This window comes from Dendrobium catenatum, unplaced genomic scaffold (assembly GCF_001605985.2).
Source record: "Dendrobium catenatum unplaced genomic scaffold, ASM160598v2 fragScaff_scaffold_133, whole genome shotgun sequence".
NCBI classification, from domain to species: Eukaryota; Viridiplantae; Streptophyta; class Magnoliopsida; order Asparagales; family Orchidaceae; genus Dendrobium; species Dendrobium catenatum.
The window spans coordinates 9,965,951-9,986,485 of record NW_021318595.1 but is presented as its reverse complement, the minus strand read 5'-3'; the positions used below and the strand labels follow the sequence as shown (position 1 = coordinate 9,986,485).

The following is a 20,535-nucleotide window of genomic DNA, read 5'->3' as shown; positions in this document are numbered from 1 at the left end:
CAAGTGACTTTGGGATTCAACCCGAATACCCAACATCGTAGAATCTCAAATTATTGTTTGTAATTGAATATCAATTCAAGAGTGAATTATTATAATATGTTCGTCCTAAATTTTAAGGATGAGTCAGCCTCTTATACCTCAAACAAACACTAGTATAACTTTTCAACTTGGCATGACCCCATTGTTTTTTCCCTTCTAGGATTTTCCACATAAAAATCATTGTGTTTTTATTTCTTTTATTTGTGTGCTGGATATCCGTACAACGCTGAGACGAAAACTTTCTAACTCTATCGCCGCATATATTCTAGCCCGCAACACTCCTAATATAATATATTTTCAAATAATAAAAAAAAACCCAATATTAGGAATCCTACCTGATAAACTGCTAATAAGTATGAAAGAAATCCAAGATCAATGGGATACCCAAACACCATAGGATTTTATTGCGATTTGAACATGTCTGGAAATTCAGCACAAATAAAGTGAATAATGGTAAAATCTTAACAAAAATTTAAAAAATACATGTACGAAAATGAACACTGTCCAATAACCCATCGCTCTAGAAATGTACATTAACCAATCTCAGGAGGATCACAAAACCCCAAAGCACGTGACCACAAGAGAGAAGCAAGCACCGGAGATGGTTGAATCATGAAACAGCTGCAAATTAAGAAATAGAATACTTTTAGCTTCAACATATGAACTGTGAAATTGCAAGGTTATTGTAACCAAGATGGGAAGAATAGAGCATGTTTATTTATTTCTAGTCTAAGCAGAAATTCAATTTTGAAATATGATAGAAATACAGCATATCCATACTTGCCAGAAAATAAGAAATGGAGATCAACTGCTTGAAAAAAGCTCAAAACAATCAGCCAAATCTTTTTCTTCCACTTCCCCTGCCCCTTCCCCTCCCCCTTCCTCGTCTGAAATCACCTCTTCCATCATTCCTTTCTTCAGCTCCACCAAAGTTGAACATACTCATTCGTATTTGATCAGCTTCGTATTCCACATTCCCTTGATTGTTCTGCAATAACTAAAATTATTAGCCGCAAAAGGGGCCTCAACCCAGAACCCCAGTTTGAATGACTGAAATCCTGATAGTTTTAATTCTTTTTGTTAAACAGTTGCAAAATAGTCAATCAACAATATATGCTAAGGTGTTTTCAACTTGACCGGTACTTTTTCTTCTAAATTATCTAAGGCTTTCGGTTTGAAGAAGATACCAAAAGAGAAATTAACCTGATAATCTTCCATATCTAATTGGCTCTGAAGCTGTCGTGCGAGCTCCTCATCACCATTAATATTTTGAAGATTAGTCATCCCTATTGCCTTTGACGAGCTCGCTTTCCTCCTTTCCCATTCATCAAGAGTAAAGACTGGCGCCACTTCTTGCTTACCCTTAAATCTGGCTTTATGACCCCTAGGATCTCTTCCTTCATGCATTGGCTGAACCATTTTCTGCAAGAGTTTCTGTGCAGCAACTTGGTTTTGTACAGGAACAGCTTCAATTACTTTTGGTGCAGCAAAAAAATATTTTGTTACATGGCCAGAAAGATAAGCAGACAGAAGTGAATAAAAAGAATAATAAAGGGGTCACAATAATACCTTCTTTAGTCCTAACTTCCACACTAGAAGTTTTCCCCTCGTTTTTTATTCCTGAGGAAACAAGCTTTGGATCCTCAAAAGCCTCGTCTTTTCCTATATTTCAAGCATGAAGATATTTTTGTCACCACTTTGATGGCTCTCAGTATTTCCCTCTAGTCTAGTATTACAATTGTAAAAGTCCAAATCTTTAACTACTGAGATATCGTCCGCTTTGACATAAGGGCCTCACAGTTTAGTCATGTTAATTTAACTTCCTAGGAGGTTATTCATCCCAGGATTTCTCCAAAACGAGCATGCTTAACTGCGGAATTTCTTAAATGAAATTCCAACTATTACACCAAAAAGACGACTCCATGCTTAAGAGTTTAGATTCTTTTTACTTAAGGTGTTTCACAATAGCTGAATTTATTATTTTATTTGCGTCTCTTAACTGTAATAGATGTTAGTACAAGAGTAAAATTATGCTTCCTTCAAATGTGAAATGGAAGCCAGTGCGAAATAAATATTCAAAGCCACTATGTTACTATGAAGGAAGATTTTTTCCACGAAAATCTAGGAATATCTTAATTTATGATCCTTATCATTGGCATAAGTGATTCTTTTGAATAAGAATGAACTTTACCACGATGTGAACTGCTGACGTGAGAAAACTTTCTTGGAAATGGTTCAATTCGCAACTTCTCAAATGGAGGAGGTCCAGGGCCTTCATCATTTTGGGACAATCTCATCAATGAACGAGAGAAACCAGAGTATTTCCGGCTCATCTGCCACTCGTCACAAAGAGATTGAACAAGTCCTCCCATTATTCTAAGAGATCCAACGTTCAAACATAGTATACCATGGTGCACGGAAATTTTATTCTCTAGACGGACCTGCATTAAAAAATAAAAAATAAAAATCATGATAGCAGTAACGACAGTGAAGCACTAAAAATCATCAGGTGTGTACATAAAAACAAATTAGATGCCTATGACATGAATAAAAACACACTGATATCTAGAAATTTCCCTCAACAAAGATACAGCATGAAAATGTATTATAATAATGCTAAAATTCACTGAAAATTCTTCAAAGAAAAAAATACAAATAAATTAATCATTTATTAAATAATATAGGTTTTATTACAAGTAAATGGGTTCTCTATGCTATTCATAAATTAATCTTTTTTTTTTTTTTTCAAAAAAAAAAATCCCAACATTCTATACTATTCATATATCAATGACCTCTAGCTTTACTAAGTATGCTCCTTGGTTCTTATGGAAACGAGTTTTAGTTCGGGATCTCCTTGTGTGCTCAACTTTAAGCTACTCCCTATGTGAAGCTTATATGCTTACAACTGGCCTTAAACCCAACTTATAATCAATAAAATTATTTTAGATTGAATTTTGGCCTCCTGCAAAATAGAAAGATTCCTAAAACGCTCTAGAATTTCCTAGAGAGAGTTAATATTTCAATTAAGAGCTATGCCAAACACCAAGAGATCATCAAATCTAATACCTCTACTTTTCAAACCGAGTCATCGAACAGCCGTTGTTTTATGTGAACAAGCAATCTAAGGCAACACTCTCTAATCTTATTTTCACTGGAGCTACTCCAACCTTTTCACGTATATGCTCATTTCGTATCCTATCTCCAAGGGTAAAGCCACTCATCCACCTGAGCATCCTCATCTCTGCAACACTTAACTTAGTATTATGCTTCTCTTTTAATGGCCAATATTCGGCACCATAAAGCATTGCAGGTCTCAACATCATCTTATAGAATTTTCCTATAAGTTTGAAGGGGACTTTTCTATCACACAACAAGCCTGATCAATTCCTCCACTTCAACCATCTAACTTAAATTCTGCTGATAATATTCTCATCTATTTCACCACCACTCTGAACAATAAATCCAAGATATCTAAAACGTGTACCCTTATTAATGACTTAAGCACCCAAAGTACAATCCCCTTGCTAGGTCTACTACTACTAAAATTACACTCCATATATTTAGTTTTAGATCTACTCAAGCAAAAATCTTTAGACTCTAAAGTTGACCTCCATAATTCAAATTTACCTTCAACTCCATCTCTAGTATTATCAACAAGAAGAATATCATTAGCAAAAAGCATACACCAAGGTATATCCTCTTGCAAATGTTTAGTCAGAACATCCATGACTAAAGCAAAAAGATATGGGCTTAAGGATGATCTTTGATGTAATCCAACCGAAATAGGAAAATACTTATTCAAACCACCTTGTGTTTGAACACAAGTAATAGCTCCTACATACATATCTTTAATGATTTGAATATAGGCATTATTAATTCCTTTCTTTTCAAGAACTCTCCGTAGCACTTCTCTTGGAACTTTATCATATGCTTTCTTTAAATCAATAAATATCATATGTAGATCCTCCTTATTCCCTTTATATTTCTCCATCAAACCTCTCAATAAATATATGGCCATAGTAGACCAACCCGGCATGAATCCAAATTGAATTTGAGAAAAATTAGTATCACGCCACAACCCACGCTCCATAACTCGCTCCCATAATTTTAAAGTATGACACATTAACTTAATTCCTTTATACTTCGCATAATCTTGTGCGTCACCTTTACTCTTAAAAATATGAATTAACATACTGATTCTCCACTCATCTGACATCTTTTAAGTCTTCAAAACAGTATTAAAATGTTTAGTAAGCAAAAAAAATCCTTCATCTCCTATTCATTTCCACACCTCTGTTGGAATATCATCAGGTCCAATAGTTTTTCCAAACTTTATTTTCTTTAAAGCTTCTCTAACTTCAGTTTACTAATCCGCTGATAAAAACAAAAATCTTTATTTTCATTTAGGGTGCTAAGGTCACTAAAAACTGCAAAATCCGATCCAATTTATCGTAATCGACTAGTTAACATGTTAGTCCACCACAAACTATTTTTATTATGAGTTTTTCTCTTTGAAACTTCAAACGAATTTTTCGTATTATTTTTAATATCACAAGTCACTTTTTCCCACATAACATTAGCATCCTCATACATAGATATAATCTTAAGATATAAAATCTTAGTCCCAAAAATATTTTTGTTAATAATCTTTAAATGCCCCCATCTAATCCTAGAATATCGTTTTACTCTATTTTTTATTTTCAACTCCTTTATCTTAAAGTCCAAAATTAATAATCGATGTTGGGTACATAAATAAGCTAAGAAAAAAATTATATGATCTTACCACCTTCATTTGTCATTCCAAACCCATGGCCATCAAGAATGCTTTTAAAATCATATATCTCTCTACCAACATGTCCATTTAAATTTCCTTCAATAAAAAACTTTTTCTTCAAGAGGCATGTTTTGTATTAATTCTTCTAAGTCATTCTAAAATTTTATTTTTGAATCATATTCAAAGCTAATTGAGGAGCATAAGCACTTATAATATTAATAATCTTAGCATTAACAATAATCTTTTGAAGTTATAATTCTATCTCAAATTATATTAATTTTTACAACATTATCCTTTAAACTCTTATGTATAATCACACATACATCATTTTTAGTACAACTCCTACACAAATATCAAAGTTTAAATCCTAAACTATTCATCTCCTTAGCCTTCTCTCCAGTTCATTTAGTTTCCTGAATGCACATAATATTTATCTTCATATGAATCATAATATTTATTAATTACATTAATTTTCATCTAAGGGAACATATATTTTAAATTCGAATTTTAATTTCATGGATTAGCTTCTTTTCCCACATCTGTCCTTGATGTGAGAACCCTTGCCTATTTAGCATTATACCCAGACACCGATATAGCAGCCCTTGCACACCTATCATTGCATTCAGGCCATACGAAGCGTCGCTTCTATGGAACACCCTAGCATTAACACAATTTTGTAAATGATTCATGTCATGATTCTTCGATAAGTTTTAAGCTGACTGTCGACTACCTAATGCAATCCTCCATTTTTCTCATCCAGGACTTGGGACCTAGCAACAGTAGTGTTTCACTTGCAATAACAATATTGTCTATAAAAAAACCTTCTTCGAAGAGAGCCAGCCTAACTAGGGTAAATGTAGAGAGATTTTATTTGTTTAAATTTATGGGAAAGAATTTTTATAACTTTATAAAAGATGTTGCAAAATGATATAGATTTGAAGTCAAACATATTACTAGCATGATGAGGCTTAGGGATAAGAGCAATACCAAAAACATTAATTTTTTTTTATAATTAATTACTTATAAAGAAATGACTAACCGCATAACAAATTTGATCACCAAAAATATCCCAAGTGCTAGAGTAAAATTAAAAAGCAAACCTATTATGATTAGGAGAAGTTGTTTTTGATGCAGAGAAAATCATAGCTTTTATTTCTTCATCAATGACAACGAGTAATTAAAGAGGGAATGAGGTTCAAGGGAATAAAATGTTGATAGGGCATGAAGGACAGAAGGAGTAATCCCTAAAGATGAGTTTGGGGTGTTGAATAATTTTTTAAAAACGGCGATGGCAACAATGGCAATATCATCAGAAGTAGTGAAAGCCCTCTCAAAAGGGTAGTGATTTTCTTATTGCAGTTAAGTTTTTTTTTTTTCCTTTTTTTTTTCTTTTCTTTATTTATTAGATTTAAAGGAGAATTTGACTTTTAACAAGACAATGACAAAAAAGGATTCATATAGCCGACCCCACGTAGTGGGACAAAGGCTTGATGTTGTTGTTGTTGTAGTTAAATTTTTTTCTCCTCTTGATCTTCCCATATAAAAATTTGAGGTCATCTTTACCTTTAGTCAAGCATTAGCTTTTAGACCTTTAAATAATCCAAGCTGCCCAAGAAGAGTAAGAGTTAGCAAGTGATTCACTTAGAGATTCAGCATTAGCATTCAGGGAGACGTTTAAGAATTCACCATTGTGAAGATAAAATCATCCATTTTGTTGATTCTCTAGATATTTAATATTGACCAATCAATTTTGTTGATGCTCTAGCATTAGCATACAGGGAGGGGTTTAGGAATTCATCGTTCAGAAGATGAAACCATCCATTTTTTAATGCTCTAGATTGTTGAATCCTGAATAGGGCGGTGGTGAGATGATTTAAAGTTTCAATTTTTATCAGGAATTTGAATTTGTGAAGCTTTTTGTAAAGGCAGATGTTGGGGTCACCAGAGGTATTGAAGCAATGAAATAAGTGAAGAGCATCCCAAAAGTGAGTACTCTTGGTTCAATAAATTTTAAATATGAATTGACGCTTATTGTTTTGAGGGTGTGTCCGTATAATTAGTGGGGAATGATCAAAATATCTAGGACCTTCAATTCTATAGTATGATAATAAAAAACGGTGAAGCCACCCATCATTAACCAAAAGTCAATCAAGCTTAAGCCAAAAATGCAAATCTTTTATGGCAATATCAAAAATCGTATTCCTGGAGTCTCAAAATTAATGTTTAATATAGGATTTCCTCTTGATTTTTCATTATGATTCCAGCAGCATTTAAAATCACCAATTACTACCCAAAGATTGAGAGACATTTTCACTAATTCCTTTGATAAAGTTCAAGATATGAGACATTTCCCCTGTGTTGGATGCATAAATCACAGATATAAGAAATGGAAGGAAAGCACCAAAATGAACGAAACCAGGTATCACCTGACTGTTTGTAATGATAGGAGTAAAAGAGATATTGGAAGCATTGCATTTGACCTATATTCTTCTAAGTTGGGATGTTGAAGTTATTGTGGCTTTGTTATCAAAAAGCTTGTGAAGATATTAACCACAAGTCAGACAAGGAATTGTTTATTTTTTGGTTTAAGAATACAGAAAAAAAAAAAGTTAAGGTTGAAGAAGCTGATCAGATACTTGCAATTAAGGATCCTATCAAGAACATTGAAGCGATTAAGAACCCCGACTACTACAAATGGGAAAAGCATTAGGTTTCTTGAAGAAATCTGGCTACCTTTTCAGCTTTATTTGCCTTGTTTGTTTTGTATTTGACAAAGCGATAGTTTGGGGTTTATTTGTATGTTTTGTTAAATAAAGAATTTATTTAGTTTAGATTTGTGGCAAGCAGAAGGGCCAAGGAGAAGGTTGAATCATTATTGAAGAAATGAGATTGGTGATAGATTCAATTGATAAATGTGTTACGTATGATACTTCATGTGAAGGTTGATCCGACTTAATGCTAGGTTTGGTAGGTATGTTTGAGATTGGTCGTACGAGTTGAGGTGACAAAGTTGGGTGACTACTTCATATCTAGTTTTTTCTTCTTGGTTTTCAACTTTTCTACTTCTCCCTTGGGGATGATTGGTTGGTCTGAAAGTTAAAATGGCATACGTAAGGGAGAGAACAAAGGAACCATAGCCAGTGCAGGGGGTTGGTTTTTAATCATGTTGAACTTTGAGTTTTTTTTTTGGTTTAAAAAAACAAAAAAAAAAAAAAAAAAAAAGTTAAGGTTCAAGAAGCTGATCAGATACTTGCAAGTAAGGATCCTATCAAGAACATTGAAGCATTTAAGAACCCCGACTACTACAAATGGGAAAAACATTAGGTTTCTTGATGAAATCTGGCTACCTTTTAAGCTTTATTTGGCCTTGTTTGTTTTGTATTTGACAAAGGGATAGTTTGGGGTTTATTTGTATGTTTTGTTAAATAAAGAATTTATTTTAGTTTAGATTTGTGGCAAGCAGAAGGGCCAAGGAGAAGGTTGAATCATTATTGAAGAAATGAGATTGGTGATAGATTCAATTGATAAATGTGTTACGTATGATACTTCATGTGAAGGTTGATCCGACTTAATGCTAGGTTTGGTAGGTATGTTTGAGATTGGTCGTACGAGTTGAGGTGACAAAGTTGGGTGACTACTTCATATATAGTTTTTTCTTCTTGGTTTTCAGCTTTTCTACTTCTCCCTTGGGGATGATTGGGTGGTCTGAAAGTTAAAATGGCATATGTAAGGGAGAGAACAAAGGAACCATAGCCAGTGCAGGGGGTTGGTTTTTAATCATGTTGAACTTTGAGAATTAGAGGTAGACTTAAAAAGACTTGGTTATGAAATATTAAAAATGACCTTTCTTTATTAGATCTAAATGAGAATTTGACTCTTAACTGGGCACAATGGAGAAAAAAGATTCATGTAGCCGACCCCACGTAGTGGGATAAAGGCTTGATGTTGTTGTTGTTGTTATTGTTGTTGTTGTTGGTATTGTTGTTGTTCTAGACTTTGAGAATTAGAAATTCACCAAAAAATAAAAAAGTGAGCTCATCGAGGGAAAATGAACTGTTTCCGCTTGCACAGACACCCTAGCAAAGTATGACACAGGCTGTCTGTTGTAAAGTTGTCAAAAGCCAGAGGGGTAACAACTGAGCTTGCAATTTTTAAAATCCCATTCTAACAATTAAGGGGAACGTCAAGAATCTTAAACCATAGAGGAATAAAAAAGAACTCTTCTCGTTTAAGTCTAAGCTTAGGAAATCATTTTTTGAAAAATAAATAGTTTACCAAAGAAAAATCAAGGACCACCAAACCATAACATCTCATAATCCTCCGAAAATTTAAAGAATAAAAAAACACCATTCAACGATAGAGGATTCGGAGTACCTTTCAATGCCCATGTCCTCTTTATGAAACCTAATATTTATTGAATAATATGGATGCTTAACAATAGAGTAACCAACCACAAAAGCCTCCCATTCCTTCGAGCCTTTAACCTCTTCATCAAAAAATGACTATCATGAGAGGGATATAGTGAACAATAAAGTCCTTTGCTATTGGGTTTTTACATGAAAGCATGGTTTTCCAGTTCAAAGACATTTGATTTTGGCTTATCGGTGGAGGATGAATTAGCGACATTCTCTAGAATTTTCTGATTTTGACTATAGAGATGGAGAGGGTCATGATATGAAAGAGGTCACAATAGAAATATTTTATGTTGGGATGCAATTGGCGCTTATTGAAATGGCTTTCGAGTCGAGGATAAAGATAGGGGGATTTCATTTGTGACAAAAGAAGTCATTCGGTAGGGCAAGAGGAGGTGGACGATGAGGGATAGGACAAAATTAGGGTTAGGGAAGAAAGTGACAAGCTATTATAAATTTCACTAAAAGCACTATTTTTTTCTCCTCTCAAACCTCCAACCTATGGTTTTTTGTGATATTCTAAACCTGATAATTGCCAATTCATACATTATTTATTTGGGCATATCTACCACACCAAAAAGGCTTCATATTGCTGACTTCCAACACCTTTTACACAAAGCTTCCCTGCTTCTACATGGGTGGAAAGCAAAAAAAAAATTCTTTTCTAGCAAGCTATAGTTTGTATGATTAAGCATATGGATTTTTATTTCCTGCTCGATCAGATGTTCTATTTTACCCAAATCTAGTTCTAAGCTCCTCAACAAACTTTGTGCTAGATTCATATATCATAGAAACACAAATGCTAGAGTTTACCTAGTTCCCAAAAAAAATACTTGCAAGCCTAGGCATTTGGTTGGGCTGAGCATCCCTACAATTTCTGCTTTAGTCCATGCTTTCAATTGCTCCCTCGTATGAGTTTACTCTCTACCGATAGCCTACTTGCTTGTTGGTGAAGAAAAAAATTATATCTTTCTGGACTTCAATTGCTTTAAATATTTTCTCATTTTTATATTAATTAAAAAATATGGCTAATGGTATTAAGCAGAATAATTCATTCAACATTTCAAACAGCAATAGCTTATATTAGTTTTCGGACCCTTAGTGTGGTGGTAAATCATTACATGATATTTTTAATTTTGCTGCTTTACCCGCATCTTTACCGATGAACTCCCCCCTCAATACAACAATTAATGATAAGAATTGGTGCTAAATATCTCGGTTCCAGCTACTGTTCGTAATGCCATTAACACAGTTCCAATTTGTACCAGGGGTGTGAACTGTATTAACTAGAATGGTATGGATAAACCCTCCTTTAAGGTCTTCATTTATTCAGATTATAAGAATGTGCAAACTATTCAATGACTTTCATTCAACTGGAAAAAACTATGCATTGAGGTTCTCAGTTTTTTCTTGGTTGTCCTGTTTGGGAGACCTAAAAACGCAGATGTGCCGCTTTATCAAAATATACCTATTCAGGAACAATGCATTTTTTGTAAAGATCTTGTTGAATTCGTCGGTCATCTGTTTTTTTAATGTAATTTCACCTTCGACATTCTTACCACGATCTTGCCATGACCCGCCACCTGCCTACTGAGACTAACTTTGCTTCAAATTCTCTAATATATGTCTGATAAGAGGCTTGTTTCACGTTTTTTTTTGTTGAAATAAGCATTTAGCTGCATTAAAAAAGCTAACAAAAACAATACAAACTACCCAGAAGTAGCATCTGATTCCTCCTTTAACATTTTAATAAAAGGAGAAACCTTATTCAAATTAATGTGTTCACAAATAAAAGAGCTAAAGATAGCAAAGTTAGTACATAAATCCGCTAACTTATTACACTCCCTGTCTATACAATTAAAAATGACAATATTGAAATTCTTGATAAAAGAAAAATCTTTCAACTCCTGACAGTCTCTTTTTGCAACATCCTGAAGAAACCTGATGATGTTATAGTTGTCACCTTCAATAATAATACCTTTATAACAAAACATCCAATCTCTTATAACTTTCTCGATAGCTTGAATAGCTAAGAGCTCCAAACGTGAGACATCCCAATGGACACAAACTTGTCCAAATGCCATCAGAAATCTACCCTTGTGATCTCGAAAAACATCACCGATTCCTGCTCTGTAACAAGGTAATAATGATGCATCTACATTGACTTTGATCCAATCTGGTGGAGGAGGATGCCAACGATTATCCAACAGTGTATGCTGATTAGCACCCCAGTTACCCGAGTCACACAAATAAGAACTAGCTGAATTTGCAACATAGCTAACTGAATTGGCCGCAATTACCAATCGATTTCCCTCAATGCCTTCATGAACCATTTCATTCCTCGCCTTCCATGAGAAGAAAACAATATTACAAAGCAAATTAACTATCCAAGAGTTATGTGAACTCAGCCACCTGCAGCATTCACTAAACGAAATAAAATAAGGTATTTGAAATCCCCATCTGTTTAAATGCTTTACTACTTCAATTTCCTGCATTTGGTTACAACATGCTCAACATATTTTACTTCATCACAATTCCTAGGACAAATGTTGTTACTTTGCAATCTTCTATATGACAATAATTGATTGGTAGGAATAGCATTATGGAAGATCCTCCACCAAAAATTCTATACCCGAGGGATAGTTCTAGCTTTTTTTATCCATTCCCAGTATTTAAAGCTTGGCAGATCTTGCTCCACGGATGTTTCAGCATTCATATTAGCTATTGTCTTCCCTGATAAATTGTAAATGAGCTCTATCCTATCTTCCAATTGATCCGGTGAAATCTGGATCTTACAAACGAGATCCAAAAGCTCTTTTTCAAAAACTTTATTCAATTTATTTACATCCCATCTTCCTTCAGAGATGAAACTATCCATCGTTAAAAAATTGTTACCTTGAGGGGCCACAAATGTAGGCCATCTGTTTATACATTTATCCATAATCCACGTATCTTCAAATACATCAATAGATTCCCCTTTAGTAATGCTCCATCTAACAATGGGTTTACGAAATCTGCCACCATCTGAAATCAATTTCCAAGCTATCAAACCTGCCTTCTTAGTTCCAACTGCGTCATATAAAGTACCATATTTCGGATATAAGATCTTGTGCAACAAAGAGTTTTTATTTTGAATATGATTCCAAGCTAGTTTGGCCCTTAAAGGTCCCACTTTAATTGAGCAAGAGTGTAGACCACGACCTCAACAATTCACTGGTTTGCGCATCAAATCCCACTTAACATAATAGAGCCTAGCTTCTCCACCCCTTTTGCTCCAAATAAAGCTTCTACAAAGCTTATCAATCTCATCTAATAGACCTTTAGGTACCAATGATAAAGTAGAATGAAAAGTAGGATAGGAGAGCGAAACTGATTTAACTAGCGTAATCCTTCCAGATAAAGAGATGAGCTTGCCTCTCCAAATGTTCAACATCCTCAAGACTGTATCAATGATGAATTGAAAATTTGATCTTACTATCCTCCTCAAAGCAACTTTAACTCCTAAATAATGAAAATCTTTGACCGTTTTGAAGCCCATGATACTGGAAATGGCTCTCTTTCTTTTTCTTCTCACTGATTTTCCAAACAAGATACATGACTTGCTATTGTTTATCTTTTGTCCTATCCAACCACAAAAGTTCATTAAAATGCTCTTAATTTCTTTCACCTCCTTCAACCTTGCTTCTGAAAAGATAATTAAATCACCTGCATAGAGCAAATGCGATATCCTAGGCCCACTTGGATAAACACAAATTCCAATAGAATTACTTCTTTGTAAAAAAAGCATTCGTTAGTAATTGAGAGCAAAAAATAAACAAAAATGGAGAAAGAGAACATCCTTGATGAAAGCCGCTACTAGCCTTGATCCAATTTGATGGATTTCTGTTAATCAATAAAGAGAAAGAAGGATCATGAATGCATTCCAAAATTAACTTAGAAAACTTAATTGGAAACCCGAAGTAATCTTAATGATCTTTTCAAAGTAGGTCATCCCATTGAGTTATAAGCTTGCTCCATATCAATTTTGAAAGAGACTAGACCTTTAGCCGATTTAGAATACCTTAATTTATGGAAAACTTCCTGGGCTACAAGAACATGATCAAACATCGACCTTCCTTTCAAAAAGTCCGCTTGTTCTTCAGAGACCAATTGAGGAATAATAACTGACAATCTATTCAAAAGTACCTTTGCCGCCACTTTATAAACAGTATTGCACAGACTAATAGGTCTAAAGTTAGAAGGAGATAAAGGGTTGCTTGCCTTAGGGATTAATACAATAAGTGTCTCTTTCCATTCCTTACACATCTACCCCAAGCAAAAGAAGTGATTGATTGCGTTTCAGAAATCTTCCTTAATGATGGATCAATAGGCTTTAATAAACGAATAAGAAAATATCATCATTTCTCGGAGAAATGTTCCCACCAACCTCCCTGATCACGAACACCACTTCTTCTAAAGAGAATTCTTTGCTTAACATATGAACATCATCTTCATCCAAAATTTTGCATGTGGACGGCCAACCGGTCAAAGAGCAATTTCAATCTCTCCATTTTTGCTTAAAGAAACGGAACAATACATCTTCAATTTGGTGTTGATCCTCCACCATAAGTCCATCATTTTTAATTTTGTAAATAAAATTAGCGTTCCTTCTTGCACTAGCAAAAGCTTGGAAAATTTTGGAGTTCCTATCGCCATCAAACATCCATTTGATTTTTGCATGTTGCCTCCACCATGTATTCAATCGAGCCAAAGTAGAATTCAGCTCATTTACTTTGACTTTAAGTGACCAGATGTCCTCAGCAAAAAGCCAACCAATTTCAACTTCTTTTTCTTGTAGCTTCAAGATCTCCCCTTTAAGATTTTCCTTAACAAGAACTAAGTTTTTCAACTTGGCTCTACTCTAATAAAATAGATCCTTCAAGGCTCTTTTCATCTTGTACTTAAGAACTTGAGACGAAATCCCAAAAGTTTCCTTCCTCCATGCCTCCCTCACTACCGATTTAGACGCCGGGATAGAAGCCCAAACATCTTCAAATTTGATGATTTTCTTACACAAAGGACAGAACTCTAGCAAGTTTAAGAGAAGCGCACAATGGTCCGATGCAACTCTAGCCAAGTGCCTAACCACCATATGATGAGAAGAATTGGAAGCAGCTGAGTTTACAAAATATCTATCAAGCCTTTCCAGAATCCGTTCAGCACCAGCTTTATTGTTACACCATGTAAATTTTGGCCCAACACAACCAACCTCGTGTAAGTCGTTACAGGTCAAAAAGGATTTCATCTCTTTGGGTCCTTGGGAAAATATAAACCTTCTCCCTCCCCTTTTGTCCTCCTTAGTAAGCAAACAATTGAAGTCATCCCATAACACCATAGGCAAGTCACTATCAGAGAATGATTCTAATTTTTTCCAACGCAACCTTCTTATGTAAATATCTTTATTACCATAGATAGTAGCCAATCTCCATCTACCTTTATTGAGAACATCTAACTCTCCAATAACCAATTGTGGAGAAGAATCCAATACTTTAAATGAAGCAATATTATGTTTCCATAATACCAAAATTCCTCCTGACAAACCTTCAGAAGGAACTTGAAAATAATCTCATTTCGTACCAATTAGAGAATTTATCTCTCTTCTCTCTATAGAAGTCAATTTGGTTTCAATCAACACCACAAAAAAAAACCCCATGATCATTCACAATCTCTTTGAGATATAGAGAAGCTTTCTTCTTTCTAGCTCCTCTACAATTCCAAAAGATTATTGAAGACATTATTGAACAAAAGGGGAAGAGGTCCCCACCTTATCCTTTTGATCAACACCTCCTCTTCTACTCTTAGTAACCAGCTTAATAAGTCCCAAACCCTTAAGTTGTTTTGAACCTTTCTTCTTAACATTAGAAGACCCTCCATCTTTATTCTCCAACTCCACTTCCATAGTTTCAGGTTCTTTTCCCATTGAATTAATTTCAATATCTTTACTGATAACAGATTCTTCATGAATCAATCCCTCATCCTTTTCTATGCAAATTGTCTCCCCTTCCTCCACCACTTGATTTAGAATATCAAATTTGTTAACTACATTAAGAGTTTTACTTGAATTCAAAATAGTACCTCCTCCAATTCCCGAAGAATTGTTCACAGAGATGTTTTGAACATTAGAAAAGTCAGCTTCGGTAACAGGTACAGGCGCAGCTGATCCGTTTTCAGGCTCAGTACATTCTTCATTCATTCCAGCAATAATCTAATCCGTTTGATTAGCAAGGATAACTAAAGACTCCTTCGTTTTAGCAGCATCCTCCTTCAAAGGCCTTGTCCAGATTTTGTTGAAGCTATTATTTCTAAACCTCCCATTTCCATAGTTGACATGACCCAAGGTCCATATGTGGCTTTCCTATCTACTAGTCCGCCACCCAATGTCTCTTCAGCAACTCTAGGATCTTCCTTCTCAACTGAATCTACCTTTTTTGCATGATTGATCAATTGCTTAGAACCATGGTTGGTATCTAAACAATTTTCCACACAATTCTTTCTCAAATGACCTATCTTTCCACAATTGAAGCAAAAGTTGGACATCCTCTCATACTCTATCTTTTGGAAGAATTTACCTGAGCTTCCCTCCACCCATATGCCCAAAGGCAGCATATCATCTAGCTTGATTCGGACACAGATTCTAGCAAATTCTCTTCTCCCTCATTGGAACATATTCCCATCAATTAGATACGGGGTACCAACCATTGATGCAATTCTACAAATATCTACCTCATTCCACCATTGCAATGGAAGATTATGCTTTCTAAACCAAACTGGAACCATTAATCCCTTTAATGAAGTAGGTAAAAAGGAAGGTGACCATCTATCCATTCCTATGATATGTCCATTGACATACCAAGGACCATTAGAATAAACTGCCTCCATAGAACCGAATTCTTCAATGGCACATAGAGCCCACCCCATTCCAAGCAAAGTCATATGAAATTTTCCAAATTGTGACCATTGTCTTCTCAATTCCAAACCAATAACACGGAATGGAACATTCTCCCCAAATTCTTTAAATACCAAAGATTTCTGAAGCTTCTTTGAGTTTTCCAATTCATTTTCCAAATGTAACTTCACCACTGTATCATTCTGCATAAAACCATCACCATAATTAACATTCAGAACTCTGATATTTGAATTTTTGTTCCAAGAATTCGTCCCAGCCTGATGATTACAAACATTCGTTTGATTGATACCCGTGTTACAGTTGCCCAGTACACTTAAATCACAATTGCGAACCTTCTCGAGGTCATTAAAAGATGAATCTAGATTGTTATTTTCAGTTCGTGTTGCATCATCCGATTGACACCCAACAGAATTTCTCTTATTTGATTCTTCATCTAAATTATGGATCAGATCTGAATTAAGCTCAACAGCTTCTAGTTCTTTCAGTCTTTCATAACCCTTCTCAAACAGGTTGTCATCACAATCTCCATTTAAAGCAATCTTCGACCCTCCGTCGACATCCAATGAAACCTGAAATTGCATAAAACTGGAATTCAAAATCGCCTTCTCTCTCTAGAAAATTGGACCTTCTCTCTCTCCAATCAACAAACATAAATATCTAATATTGTTTCACCTGCTGTAAAGAACTTACTCTATTTATTCGTATATTATGTGATCTATTATAATTTGCCCAAAAGAAACAAAAGGAACTTTAGGAATGTCATGGAGTGTTATTCTGCAATATGTATCAGAATTTTTTCAGGGCTATCAAGTAAAAAATAGTGAAATGGAGCAAAATTCAGCTAATAAAAGAACAACTTTAGTGATGCTTTGGGATACTATGGAAGATAATGGACAATGATGAATGGTCACTATCACCTATTTTTCGTAGTTAAAATAGTTAATTCCAAATTATTAATCAAGTAATTATACTAGGCTGAATTATTATAATAAAGCAACAACAAGCTTAATGATCCAAATTACGGCTCTAATGAAGGTCTATGGCCTTCACAAATAGGTAGTATAAATTATTTTAGTTAATTATTAAATTAATTAACAAACCCATGATTATTTACCAAAATTAATTACTAATAAATAATGTGATATTATTTATGACAATAATTAATCCCTTCTTAGCCTTATTAATTCTTAATTAGAATAACTATATTTGGTTAGTCTAATTAATCAAAATAATCACTAAGGCCTATTTCCAAAACATGTCAAAACACTTATATATGTGCTTTCACAATTTTCAAAAATAAGAAATTAAAAACCATTTCCAAAAGGGCAATAACAAACCTAATGATCTAAATTGAGGCTCTAATTAACATTCATGGCTTTCATAAATAGGCAGTTAGAATATTTTTAGTTAATTATAAAATTAATTAACCAACCCATAATTAATTACCAAAATTAATTTACTAATAAAGCATGTAAACTTATTTATATCAGTAAGTAATCATTACTTGGCCTTATTAAATTTTAAATAGCATAATTAAAATTTTTTTAGTCCAATAAGTCTAATTAATCAAAATAATCACTTAGGCTTATTTCAAAAGAAAATGTTAAAAATGTCAAATATGTTCACAAATTCAGAAAACAGCCCATTTTGTTTTCAAAAATAAGAAATTAAAAACAACATTGCCAAATATGGTTTTTCTTCACTAAATCAAAAATAAGAAATGAAAACATCATTGCCAAAATATGTTTTTCTTATTTATTTAAGTACATATTGTTTAAAATTGGAAAAGAAAAGTGAATCAAGCATGACATTAATAGAATATGGATAATAAATATATTTTATAAGAACATTATTATATCCATGTATAATGGCTTTATTAATTTTCCCACTAACCAAATTCTTGCAAAATCAGACTCAGTTAAAAGTTAAAAACTGAGGCAAGCTTGCTTTCGAGCCCATCTCAATATAAAAATGCCTAAAATGATTAACCAGTAAACCTACCAAATTACATGCAACACTATAAATAAAACATGTAAATGCTTTAAATGAGGAAACCCACAAAACCAGTTTTATTCCAATTAAATTCTCTAACAAAACTCAGATAATTAGCAAACCTTACAGCCAGGAATGATCTCCTCTGTGATGCTTGGAATTGGTTTATATTCTATTCCAATTGTTTCAGACTGCCCATCAGTGAGAACAAATCTAAGGATACGATGCAGATGCGGCGAACTCCTAAATGAAGAATCAATGACACTTTGACTTATGTCCCTTACAGAAACTAGCTGCGCCAATAGAAACTTGAACATCATAAAATTTGGAACTTCACAAGTGAATTCACCATAATTAAATACAAATAAATGTTTGTTGAGGAGAGAGTAGTTAACTCAATGTAGGACAGGCATGTCTAAAAATAACTTCATGATAACATTTCAAAAAAGCAATAGTTGGTTGCAAAAAATAAGCAAACAAAGAAAAATACTGCACCTAAGAACATAAGTTCCCCATCCTTCTAGGACAATGGGACCTCTATTCCAAAATTAGGTGAAATTTCAATTAGGTTGGATGGTCTGATAAGAAAAACTAATATATATATATATATATATATGGACAAAAGTAGCTGCTGAAAGAACACCTAATATGCATGCCCGAAGTTAATTGCATGGTGAAACGGCTCGCATTATTTATTCAACTTACCTCAATTTCATTTAGGTCGGAATCCCTTATATTTTAGTGCATTCTATTTTCCCTTAAAAGTAGATGTATCCTCCAACAATCATTTGAGGAATGCAATATTTCAAAGAAAGAGTAGTAACAAGAATGATCAAAGAAAATATTATAATAAAGGAGTAATATTTGCCAAATAAAATATCTAACTTAAATTTAAAGATTAAAAAAAAAAGTTGGATACTTGCATCACACATCAATATCCAATTCAAATATTTCATAATGAAGGTATAAGTTTCAAATTGTGTGCTCCGAAAATTCATGTCCTGGCCTCCTCTTTTTCATGGGAGTTTTAACGGATTAAGTTCTGAGGTAAATTTTCAGAAGGTAGATTAGGTTTGAAACAAGACATTGCCTAGAGATTTCACTCTCATTTTGCGAGAACTATATGATCTGAGTTCTGATTTCCTATAGACGCAAGCCCCTATAATTAATTACCCCTCTTAATAACGAGAGAGAAATTCAATTAAGGCTAGTCATCAAATAGATACATCGAGATACATGATATATGGTGTACAGCAGCAGTAAGGGTTTAGGTATTTGAAATTTTAATATTTATAGTTGAAAATTTACTACCTTGCACTTAAAGCGGATGAAGGGGGAATAGATGATGGATCCGATCAAGATCCCAAGGTTCCGTCATCCCGGGCCCCTTCTGTCTGCTTATATGAATGTTACAGATCCGGTGGTATGCCATCACACTATGAGTTGCCCATTGCTTTATACAGGTAGACAGTTGTGCACCAATCATTGCCTTCTACTGTTAGATCATTATGCACTAATGAGTCTCCTGTGGTAAATCTTAAGCATTTGCATTTGGTGCTTGGTTAATGTTATTACGTCTACAACACATCTTCCGTCATTGTCAGCAAATGCTCACATTCATTTTAGATCCTCTCACGTTTATTTGCAAATAATGCACTACATGCATTAAGAGTCCCAAATAGTGGCCCGTAGTTATTATTACATGCTGCATATCTTTCGTTTCTATTTGCAAATGATATATGGTGTGTAGAGAGGGTCTCTCACAACAGCCCGTAGGTGCTCACATTTGCTACGTATCATTTGTCTTTGCATATAAGGGAAGTTAGTGTATTTAATTGTATGTTGATGTTGACCACCAATGAGTTGCATTCACTAAAGTGTTTTCAGCGTATATTGATTGACAAGCTACTGGATCTACTTGTGTATCGGATTTGTGTTCATTAAAGACTTCTTCATGTATCGTGTTCAAATGAAGGAGTTATTATACTCGTCGCATATTGATTGTTGTTATTTAGAGGGAATTGTTGTACTCATTCACCATTGCATTAATATTGATTGCAAGAATGTTGTTGTATTCAATGCATGTTAAATCCTTCTACTGCTTGCAGGATTTAATGCGCTTCATTTGTACACTAACATTACCTGTAGGATGAGCAATGTTCACCGTATATTGCAATAGTGGATCTACTTGTTAGCATACTAATGCTTGCATTTCAATTGCTTGTCGATCATTGAATAGCGAATGAGCTGCACTATTTTCTTCCTTCATATAGGTTGGCACGTGATCGTATTTGTTTGCATGTCTCTCATTTTTGTGTGCACTAAGGGCTTGTTCACCAGGAGTTCAATTGCTTGATTGTTGATATTTATTC

The 20,535-nt window shown here is 34.2% G+C and overlaps 1 protein-coding gene across 2 annotated transcripts in view; it reads right to left on the bottom strand.

The window, feature by feature from the left end:
* Positions 1-417: 417 nt before the first annotated feature.
* LOC110110036 (tudor domain-containing protein 3) overlaps positions 418-20,535 on the bottom strand; it is a 61,207-nt gene continuing 41,089 nt past the window's right edge. The window contains exons 2-7 of one of the 2 annotated variants that reach the window (XR_003702667.1): positions 18,286-18,406; positions 2,231-2,480; positions 1,609-1,701; positions 1,243-1,514; positions 820-1,027; positions 418-660 (exon numbers count right to left, since the gene is read on the bottom strand). Coding sequence is in view for 1 of the 2 variants with exons in the window: in XM_028699934.1 (XP_028555767.1) it covers positions 872-1,027; positions 1,243-1,514; positions 1,609-1,701; positions 2,231-2,480; positions 18,286-18,456 (942 nt within the window). In the remaining variant the exon portion in view is untranslated. Of the gene's footprint in view, positions 661-819; positions 1,028-1,242; positions 1,515-1,608; positions 1,702-2,230; positions 2,481-18,285; positions 18,457-20,535 lie in introns of both variants that reach the window. The other variant, XM_028699934.1, reaches the window with a different exon arrangement.